Source organism: Ictalurus furcatus, chromosome 10 (assembly GCF_023375685.1).
Source record: "Ictalurus furcatus strain D&B chromosome 10, Billie_1.0, whole genome shotgun sequence".
Taxonomy (NCBI): Eukaryota; Metazoa; Chordata; class Actinopteri; order Siluriformes; family Ictaluridae; genus Ictalurus; species Ictalurus furcatus.
In genome coordinates this window covers 5,671,509-5,682,784 of record NC_071264.1, presented here as the reverse complement: position 1 = coordinate 5,682,784, position 11,276 = coordinate 5,671,509, and the positions used below count along the sequence as shown (strand labels likewise).

At 38.8% G+C, this 11,276-nt stretch overlaps 1 protein-coding gene across 3 annotated transcripts; it reads left to right on the top strand.

Annotated features, from left to right (window-relative positions):
* The first annotated feature begins 2,427 nt into the window (after positions 1-2,427).
* Positions 2,428-10,705, top strand: misp (mitotic spindle positioning). 3 transcript variants are annotated; one of them, XM_053635268.1, is made up of 5 exons: positions 2,428-2,851; positions 4,992-7,230; positions 8,562-8,755; positions 9,021-9,059; positions 9,142-10,705. In XM_053635268.1, the coding sequence occupies exons 2-5, from the start codon at positions 5,118-5,120 to the stop codon at positions 9,229-9,231; spliced, it is 2,436 nt and encodes an 811-aa protein (XP_053491243.1). In that variant the 5' UTR covers positions 2,428-2,851; positions 4,992-5,117; the 3' UTR covers positions 9,232-10,705. The 3 variants fall into 3 exon arrangements, with proteins under 3 accessions (XP_053491243.1, XP_053491244.1, XP_053491245.1); XM_053635269.1 differs by lacking the exon at positions 2,428-2,851 and adding an exon at positions 2,860-3,915; XM_053635270.1 differs by lacking the exon at positions 2,428-2,851 and having other exon boundaries at positions 4,566-7,230.
* Positions 10,706-11,276: the final 571 nt, after the last annotated feature.

Genomic DNA, 11,276 nt, shown 5'->3' with positions numbered 1-11,276 from the left:
AGCCCGTACTCCCATGAACTACTGTGTCGGTATGGACTCCCATGAACTAATGTGGTGAGTATATTTATTATATTATCAGTGCTATATGTGTGTGTGTGTGTGTGTGTGTGTGTGTGTATATACACACACACACACACACACACACACACATATACATACATATATATATATATGTGTGTGTGTGTGTGTGTGTGTGTGTGTGTATGTATGTATTGCTATACACACACACACACACACACACACACACACACACACACACACACACACAAATTATGTATGCTTGCTTTAATACTGCCAGTTGCTCAAATATTAAATCTTTACATGTCTTAACTGTCACAAAAGATGACAACAAGCACACACACACACACACACACACACACACACACACACACAATTCTTTCTTCCAATGTGACTGCAGCACAGTAGAGTTGAGCTTGATTGCCCAGCGCTGTTCTACCTTGGAGAGTGTTTCAAACAAACACAGAAGGGTGCTGCATACCTCCGCACGCACTCTCTGAAGAATAACACAGCGCAGGCAGAGCAGAGACATGTTTAAGTACACACCTCCATGGCAAGTGCTCTGCCACACTTTGGAGCATAACAGTAAGGTAAGAGAGTGTGTTCCACACACACACACACACATGTATACACACAACATGCAATAAGATCCGTTCCAGGGATCAGAATATACGAGCATGTACAGGATTATCTTGTGTAAATGATTTCAACATGGCCGACTCCCGAACTAAAGTGAACAGAATTCGGATTTTTGGCGCTTTCTCATTCGCGTGAAAGCAAAAGAGAAATTCGGTTTCACAAGCGATGCTGGTATTGTTACACTATTATTAAAGAAAATCGCATTTACATGGCAAAACCTGTCATTTTTGTGTAGCAGTTGCTTACACACCAGACTGTGACATCATATTCTCATCATATTTGATATATCACACTGACAAATGATTTAATATTACAAATGAATTTTTTTTTTTTTTTAGAAAATCCTATTTTACATTACAATGATCTTCCACCAGATGTCAGAGTTCGCGGCATTTGCAGGAATTTGTTATCACCTGTACTCATCCACTTTGTAGTGTTTATTTCATTATATCCGCTCTCGTTTAGTCTCATTCCAGTACAATTCAAATGCACAGCTATAGGGACATAAACCGCATACTTCCCTCAAATTCTTTTGAATACGGAACAAAAATCGGAAAATTTGCGTAACAGCAACAACCACCGCCACCTCCACCACAACAACAACAACAACAACAACCATCAACTTCAGACGATCCTCTGATTTACCGCAGTAGTGCTTCGGATTTATTTATTTATTTTTTTTTACCATTACGTCACATGGTACGTCACACGTTACATAATCATAATCAACAATCGACATCATAATTGCTTCTATATAATATCATCCTCTTCATACTTTACTTTCCTACCTAACAAAAGTTGATCTTATCTTTACTTCAACTACATGCGGAAAAAACCTCACCAAGAATAAGCACACACCCAATCCCATTTCTACAACCGTACTAGACATACCGTCCTTTTCTCCGGATTGCATATATTTTATTTATAACCTACTCTAAAACATCTAGAAGTTTCCTGAAGAAGCCAGTCTTAACAACAGTGGTCCTCAGAAGCCTTGTTACTGTTTGAGGCAAGCTTTTAAACATTCACTAAATAGAACCATGAGTAAGGAATATACCGTGGTGTCTGTAAATCATTGGGCAGAGACGAAATTTATATATAGCTCTGGGATTCAAAACTGCTTGCCTATGGATTTACAAGAGCTTAAAAAAAAAATCACATTTCAGTAAAATGTTGTTGTTGTTGTTGTTGTCGCGTGTGTGTGTACATTCTTTATTAGGCCGTAGCTATGATCTTATCATTATTTACACAAACAGTGTCAATCCTCGAGTCATCATACTCCCTTACTGTATTTATCAAGTGTTATTATGGAGTAATTGAAAACTCTTACCTCGTTACGATCTGCCAACTCCTTACGAATTTCCAAGACAGGAAAGCGGAAAAAATGTACCCCATCAAAGAACTCATGACAAATTTCAGAGGTCTCTTCTTCTCTGATTCAGCCAAGGACTGTAGGATGTACACCAATAGAATGGGCCCTCGTGCATTTTACTCTTCATCGTCTTCACACGTCAGTTTAAAGCACGCAGTCCGAGTCATCGGTGTCGTGAGAAACTACTACGAATTGTGCCGGTTTGTCATTCACGGTGGCATCAGGCATCGGTTAGTATTTGCAATTTGATTTGTGTAGCGCTTTGAACAACGGACATTATCTCAAAGCAGCTTTACGGAAATATATAAACACAGGGTCGAGATCGTGTATGAATTTAAGTGTGAGAAAGTGGCGACGTTTTGAATTTTTGGACTTTTTTTGGCTGGGCATTTCCAGTTTTAACTGAATAAGTATGATTTATCGGTACTTTTTCCTCCTTGGAGAGCAAAATATCTCTATTGTTCTAAAGTTGTGGCTGGTAATACAAATTCTTTCCCACTGCATAGTGTTTACATAATGTTTAGTTTGTTCTACAGTCTGTGGTGTCTTTTTTTATTCATTTTTTACATGTAGTGTGTGTGTGTGTGTGTGTGTGTGTGTGTGTGTGTATCTAGATGTACAAGTTTTCTCTTCTGTGGTCGAAACAGCTTCCCTTAATCTTAATCTTAACCCCTTAATCTATTAGTCTCATACACATACTGTAAGTCTGAGTGGTGGGTGTGGCCGTTTATACTGGTTGAACTTTGTCAGTAAAGTTGGTACAATAAAGCCCGGAGGCAGCTTGAACGTGTGTGAGTGCAACGCGTGAGTGACTGACCGAAGGTGAGTTTCGTGAGCTTTTTTACCTTTCAGAATCGCTTGAGAACGTTGTTTTATGATCTGCGTTGGAAATATTTTGAAAGTACAATATTCTGAAACACAGAGAGGTAATCATAGCTTGATGAGGTGTAAAAATAAATAAATAAAAAAAATAATTAAAAAAAAAAAAGCGTAATCCATAGGACTAATTAAAGCAATAATGGTGATAGGGTGAGGTTTTGAATTTTTTTTCCTCACAGATATTTGTCAGTGGTGGTCATATGTTTCTGCTTAAAAGGTCATAATGTGAAGAAATCTTCATTGACATTCAGGGAACATTCGACAAAATGTGTGTTCAGAAAGTTCGGAACGTTTAAGGGAGGAATGCTGAAGGATAGTGGGAATACATCTAGCAATTTAACAATAACTTTCATCTTAATCACTGACGGAGTGTTAACATTTAACTTGAAGTATTTATCACTGGCAATAACACTGAGCTGGCTTAGCTAAGTCTCTATTTTCAAATGAATAAGCCATACAATGTGTGAGTGTTCATCAATGGGATGAGAGTTTCTGATCATTTAATGACATCAAGAAGATCCAATAGTTTGGTAAAGTTAATGCAAGCCAGTCTTTAACCACGACACACACCGAGGCAAAATAACTTCAATATATCGAAAGTAATTTAACGCCTATGTGATATTTCCTCTATATGGTGCATCACTGCTTTAGAGCTCTGCAGTAAAGTTTGGAAAAAAATTACAAAAAAAAAACCTTAGGACAACCCTTTTAAATGGTCTCGTCCAATCAGCTGCATGTAGATGGAAAGTTCCAAGAAGTGGCAGTGCAGAAGGTTTATCAGGGCCGTACAGTCCACTGTGTCACGCTCGGCCACCCTCTGACAGTCAGCCAAACCCCTGAAAACCCACGTAATTCAGCTCACATGAGCAGCCTGTGTTATCTAAAGAGTTTTGCTACGTGCAGCTGGATGAAGTGTCTCGTCTTTATCACTGGAAATATTTCGAGCGTAAAAACAAGTCTTCATTGCCTTCACCTCGGCGTGGCCGTAATCCCTTCGTAGTTATAAGGTAGGTAAGAGACGTGTAAAACTCTGCATCGCTCAATCTGTCTTTATTATTTACTCAAATAGTGCAACTCAATTCGATTTGATTTATCTGAGAAACTTGATGTCTTCGCATGAATGTCTGACCAAAAATTGTATATAGGCTTACAATTCCACATACAGTGGAATGCCAAAGTCTGGAAGACCGGTAATGTGAAACTGTCATCGTAATGCAACAATGTTTATTACAAATGATATTATGGGCTTGATAGATTACTTTCCGACTTGAGTGAAAAGTAGAATCTTTGAAATATTTACGTGAATTTCAGAGGTTAGTATTTGGTAGCGCTGTCAGAGTGTCACCTGAACACATCGCTTCAATAGAGGAGATAAGGAATGAGGAAAACCTGACCTTTAGTACAAGGCAATTAACATGGATTATAGCACAAATTTGCTTACATCTGAACAAGATATTGAACATTTACTTTCTGTGTTTTAAATATTTTTGAAATTCCACAAACTGTTCATTTCCAATTGTAAAGAAAAAAAATTATAAATAAATCCCATATATATATATATATATATATATATATATATATATATATATATATCACACACCCTGGATGACTTGATCATTCAGGCGTCCAGCATTATGTTCTGATTTCAATGCAAACCCCTTTGTGTGAAAAAATGTTTTGTTTGAAAACTAAAGCTTACATTCTTTAAAGATAAAGAAGCTTAAATTGTAAATGATTAAGTGAGGGAGTGCCGATCCTCCTGCATTTCTCACGCCACCTTTATCTGGCATCATGTGCTTCGTCATTAAAACTGGTCTACCTGTTATAATAAAGTAGACGTATTTCAAGACATGACTTTCATATTTTTTTTTCAAAAATGTTTTTGTTTTTTTGTTTTTTTTGTTAGCAATGCATAGTCAAGCGTACTAACTATTTCCATCACTTTCCAAGGAAATAATAAAATAAATCAAGTTAGTGGTCAGTATTGGAATTTTTTTGTTGTTGTTGAAAAATTGTAACTTGATGCAGCGCTGAGTCAGCGAATGAATGCGGTTAAAATTAAAACGGTGTCTTGATTTTACAGAGACAGTCAAAGAGTTCTCAAGATGTACAAAGCCGAGGGAAAGGGAGGACTCTGAGCCACTCGTATCAAACTTCTGAATTACAAGACCCTGTTCCTGCTGAGGACCACCGATTATCCAGAATCACCATGGATAGCATTCCTAAACGGTGGGTGATGAAACCTTTGACACCTAAATTAGAGAGGTCTGACTTCCGGAGCTTGTTGAGCCCTGGCAGTGAGCCATATTCCTTAGAGAAGAGCTGGAGTCTCAGCCAGAATGGTGATTCCCATCGATCCAGCTTTGATAACATCTCAGTGACCCAGTCCTCTGTGAGAGTCTCGAATGGAGAGGGTTTTGAGGATGTTGTCCATGCCAAGCAAGTGGCTGTGTTTGAAGACAGCAGTACCAGTGACTGGCACCCTAGTACACCTAACAGCCCAGGTTCTGCAAGCAGTGTAGACTCCCACATGGGTTTCTACTCCTTTGTGGATGACCCAACAAGTCCAGAAGCTGAGAAGAATGAGGTTTACATGGTCTCACCTCAGAGACAGGCCAAACTATCAACTCTAAAAGAGAAGAGTATATTTAAGCTGCAGACTTACACAGAAGAGAGACGACCTGAGAAACTGTTCCAAGAGACTAATGGTGATTACCGGTACCATGTCGGTGACTCACCAGGAGATGACAACGATGAAGAGAAGCCAGATCGAATGGAGATCATCCGGAGTCAGGCACCTAAAAAGAACACTGTCTTCAAAGAGCAACGGAGTGCCCTGGAGAACCCGGATCTTACTCACTCCCCCCAGCGTCTGGTTGAGGGATTTAGTCTGTGCTATAGCCCTGTGAGCACTAAACCTCTGCAGTCTGAAGCAGAGCCTGGCACCATTGACAACCAGCAGATTGACTTCAATGCAGCACGGAAACAGTTCCAAATGATGGAGCGCACAAAGCAAAACCCCTTAAGGAGTTCTCAGCCACCGGCACTTTCTCCAAAACTACGGGAAAGATCGTTATCCGCAGGAGCTCGACTTTTAACAAAGGAGACCCTAAAGGACTCTTGGAAGAGACAAGAAGACGAGGCAATCCCCGTCAAAGAGGATCTAGAAGATAGGATTCAGACTAGCTCGATGGACAATCTAGACTTGGGACTTGACAACCAAGGTGTGGCCTCCACAAGTGTTGGAAGTTTATTCACTGAGCCTTCCATATTAGAGAGCACATTTGTGGATAGCATGAGCGAAACACCCATTGAGCGAGAGATCCGAATAGCTCAGGAACGAGAGCAAGACCTCAGGCGTTCACGAGGTATATTTCGCTCAGACACATCAGAAATGGTTGAGATCAAGACCAAGCCTATTCTGTCCCTACCAACACCACAAATAAAGCCTATCAAAGCCAAAGAGCCCAATAGAATGAGTTTATTCTTTCAACGTGAGATGGAAAGGGTTAATCAGAGCCCAGGCCTTTATGACAGAGGAAGTCTACATCATCAGCGTGAGAGGAAGAATACTTTTGGGTCTCTATCGGACCAGCTGGATATTGTTTCTTCAAGCACCAGCCCAGGCATAACTCCCACTGGTAGATCTATTATTACAGAGGACACATCAATTACAGAGAACCCTGTGCATGTAGAACAAAGGGATGTATTTGACTCTGCGGAGCCTCTCTCGCCCTGCTGCCCTCATCGACACCCAGATGAGACGATGATTTGGAGGGAAAGTACTGCAAATATTCCAGACAAAACATTTGGAAGGAGTCCATACAGCAAGGAGTGGGCTGAAAAAGAAAACGATAAAGTCAAAACTACAAACCAACCATTTTGGATGGGAGATTATAAGCCAAAAGTGTTACGGAGAACCTTTACTCCGCCGAATCCTCTTTCCTTTCCACCCGAACCTCTAAAAAGCAGCAGATCTACAGGAGCTTGGAGAACTCTTTCTGAGAGCTCAAGTGAGTGGCCCCGCATGTCAAACGCCCCAGATATAATCCGCAGAGAGATTGAAGAGAACCTCAAACGAGAACAGGAGCTTCAAGAACTACGAGAAACCAGCAATCCCTCGGGTTCCTCAGAACCCATATTCACCTCAGATGAGGTGTCTGAGCAAAGGCATAATGAGCAAACGCTAATTAGCAGTTCTGATGACAATTTAGTGGAGGTAGACGCTGCCCTACCACAAAAATCTACACAAAGGACCAGTTACAGTTCCTCCTATTCCTGGAATGCGGATCCCACCCCTGTGACCTGTACATCAGTGCCAGGTATAACAATCGATTGTTCAACTTCAGCATGGGTGATTATTTTTGAGTCAGGCCAACTTTTTTTTGTTTTTACAGTAGGATTACCTGTGCAGGAAGCAGGAAGTTCATATCTTATTATATTGCAAAAGGTCCTTAGTGGTTCAAATAACAAGAATCCTGATATGACCCGGTGATAAACTGAAAAACCTCGATCATGGCACCTTTAGTTTGAACCCACCCATTTTTCAACTGAACAAAAATATTGGAACATGTGACTGACGGGTGTTTCTTGTTACCCAGGTGTGCCCTGTTAGATTGATTGTTTAAACAGTTAATAGCTCTGAATGTAGCTCTAATCTTGTTTTGAGCGCTGGGTTTCACCTCGTTGTTAAAAAGAATAAACCAACATGAAGACCAGAGAGCTGTCTATGGGAGAAAAGCAAGCCATTTTGAGGCTGAGAAAAGAGAGAAAATCAAACAAAGCCATTGCACAAGCACTGGGCATAGCCAATACAACAATTTCACATGTCCTGAAAAAGAATGAAACCACTGGTATACTAATAACCAAACATTGAATAATTTGGCCAAGGAAAACAACAGCAGTTGATGACAGAATCATTGTGAGAGCTGTAAAAAAAACAAACAAACAAAACCCCAACAACACACAAAACAAACAAAAAAACAACAGTCAGTGACATCAACAGGAACTTCCACAGAGCAGGCGTGAAGGTATAATGCGTGATTACAGTCTATATGTTCCAATACTTTTACTCAGCTACAAATCGGGTGGTCTGCCACCAAAGGTGTCATGTTCTAAGTTGTTTAACGCATCTAGATGTAAATATCAGGACGTGAAAGCTGAAATTCTGATCTATCGTCTCTTATCCATCTTTTGATCTCAAACCCAATAGTCTGGCCTTGCTTTTCCGGTACTTTCCGAAGGGATGTGAATAAGCTTTCTGTTTTGCACAGATTTACTGCAGGTAACTGATTAACTTTTGGGCTACTTGTTTATGGGCATCATCATTGTAGGATGAGACAAAATAGCTTACCTAATTAGCGTCTGAACTTTGATCACATGCAAGGTGTACGAGGAACAGTGCAGCATCAAAAGGTTAATTATTGATCTCATGGACAAGAACTTATCAATGGTTCTATATTTTAAAACATTTACAGGCTGGTCCATTTTTATATCTGATTCATTTGATATTAAATCTGACAGATTATTATTTAAAAAATGTTGTATTTGTTTGTTATATACACCTATATATATATATATATATATATATATATATATATATATATATATATATATATATATATATACGAAAGGCCCCATTTCTCTTCCTCAGGCCCCCGTTCAAGACTTTCCTCCATCATGACAGCCCAACCTTGGAGTGGTCCCAAGCCCACAAGTCCTGCAGTCCATAAGGCAGTTCCTACCCTTCCTTCTAGTCCATTAACCTCCTCCCACAAGGGTCTGACAAAGACACTGCTGGATGACTTTGAGGAAAGACGAGTCAGACTGAAGCTTGACGAGAGCTCTGTAAGTGAGCAAGCTACATTTTCCCGAGTATTCCCTGCTCTTGAACTTTCACAGAGAGTTAATAGCTAGAAATCTCTTGCACTCTGAATTGCCCTTAACTGCATACGCAACACCTAGAACTTGATCAGACTCCCCTATATTCAGCTAAAAGCACAATCAAATCAATCATTATCATTATATAATCGAATCTAAAAAAAAATAAAAAATCATCACAGTATATTCTCCATCCTAACTGTGATCGGCTCTGTTCTGTCTTCCTTTCCAGTATGCTGGGATTCAGCCTGTTGATGACATTAACAATGAGGTAACAGATCTGGTCCGTATCTAACTCATAGCGTAACTCTAGACCTGCACGTCCTCACTGGCGATTGTTTCTTTCCCTGCAGGTTGTAGAAGTGACTCGAGTAACACGGCACAAAAACACAAGGGCTCTGCGCTGGGAAGCTGGTGTGTATGCCAACGAAGAGAACAACTGAGTCTGGACTTGCTGTGCGAGTGGAACGTAATCATCTTAATACTAATGCTAGTAGCAACCAACTCCAGACTTGATTATCTGGACAGGCTGGATTTAACTGACACCTTGTACTGTACTTACTGAGGCACCACCCTTTGGTGGCTTTTAATTATAGAGGTAACATGAATTCTGAAGGCCATCAGGAGATACAGAAAACTGCGTCATGGTATGGATCATGACTAAAGGCCAATGGACATTATGTCATGATTTGAGTGTTCTTGGGTGGAAACATGGTTTCTATCTCAACGACAGAAATGAATATCTCACAATCAGTGCCTGATCACTGCCTGATGTTGGGCAGAATGGTATAAAATACCCCAGTTTGAAGAAACTTGCCAATAAATGTCAACTAATTCTACAGTATTACCAGCAAATATATATATATATATATATATATAAATGGAGGTTTACACCCTGTAACAAATCAAACAAACAAACAAACAAACTAAAAACTTGTAATCATAAATAAAAACATCAAAATCTCTAACAGTTGTCTGTATCTTAACACAGTCCTGCTATATATTTTTCATTGTAAGGACATTGCACTGATTTTATTTGTAAGTTTTAGTGAAAATCATGCTTCTTTTTTGTAAGTTTACTTTGTGATCTGAAATATCTGTTTCTTAGTTTGTTGTTGTTGTTGTTGTTTGTGTACAGTACCACGTAGGACTGATTAACGCGATATTAATTATATCAATCCCCAAAAGGAATAAAATAGGAAGCGCAGAAAGTTTAAAACTGACTCTTCACAGAACGGCTTCTCCCCGAGGACATGGGTGGAATCGTTTACCATCCGGCAGCTCCTGAGTGTCTAATGAGTGACCTCGGATTGTGTTTTGCAAGGCCGGAACAAGCGCTTTCAGCTCTTTATCCTGCTTTCAGTGCCATTAGATTAATTTATAACCTCCAACAAAGGACATAAAGGACGCACGCACGTGCATAACTGAACAGTAGAGGGAGCAGGAGTATTGAATTCAGTAGGGTTCAAATATTTTAGTGTTTTCACCCGTTCAGTGACCTCCATTTAGGATAATAATGTGGAATAACGTGGAACAGTGTAAGCAACAATTGGAGAAAGAATTTGCTAGAGGATTGATTTGAATTCTAAATCATAACCGATGTGTCTTTCTAACCAGGAAAAAACCAGAATGAACCAATACTTACGTCAAACATGAATATGCTAATTTGTATGCTAATGTGATATTTGTATGCGATGAATGAAGATTTGATGAGTTGGAATAAAACTGAATGAAATTGCGAACCTAAAATCTTTGGCCTTATTGCACTTTAGATGAAGTAGGCATCATAAACGATCATCATAAGGCAAGATACTACAAGTAGAAACAACAGTTTTAGCCTTTTTTCTTTTGAGATTTTTGGATAAATTGTATTTATCATGTCTGTTTTAAAACTGTAATAAAAATATCAAAAACTCAGCAGAAGCATGTTTATTTCACTGTTTTGTATTTTTTTTTTATATATATGTTATATATCTCTGAAAAGGATATATATATATATATATATATATATATATATATATATATATATATAATTTTTTTCCTGGTATGTCTATGCTTATGTCATTGTGATATACAGGTCCATTTCCTTTATAAACCTTATAACCCGTTCGAGTGGAAAAATATGAAGTCACATACATTGTACTGTATTTTTAATACCACTTCTCTCAAAATCTCAAAAAAAAAAAAAAGTTTTTTTTTCTAGATTCAGATCCAAATTCATTCAATTTCATTCAGTAAAAATATTCATTCTAATTCTTATTTAAAATGCCAGACAATACATAGGAATTTCCCAGAATGCTTATAACTCTTGGATTTATACTAGATATACTGAAAAAAAAAAAAAAATGCTTCTAAGGAAAAGTGGTGTTTTCTCGTTTAGACAATAAATAATGCTTAAAACTGTTTTCCGACTTTCTTTGGAGCGCATCTTAAAAGTGAAATAAAACGATGAGATGAGATTTTTGTGACGTTTTACCATGTACGCCTG

Coding starts and splice junctions, on each gene's coding strand:
- misp (XM_053635268.1), top strand. CDS start 5,118: ATGGATAGCATTCCTAAACGGTGGGTGATGAAACCTTTGACACCTAAA. Junction 7,231..8,561: donor GACCTGTACATCAGTGCCAG/GTATAACAATCG, acceptor TCTCTTCCTCAG/GCCCCCGTTCAAGACTTTCC. Junction 9,060..9,141: donor TTGATGACATTAACAATGAG/GTAACAGATCTG, acceptor CTTTCCCTGCAG/GTTGTAGAAGTGACTCGAGT.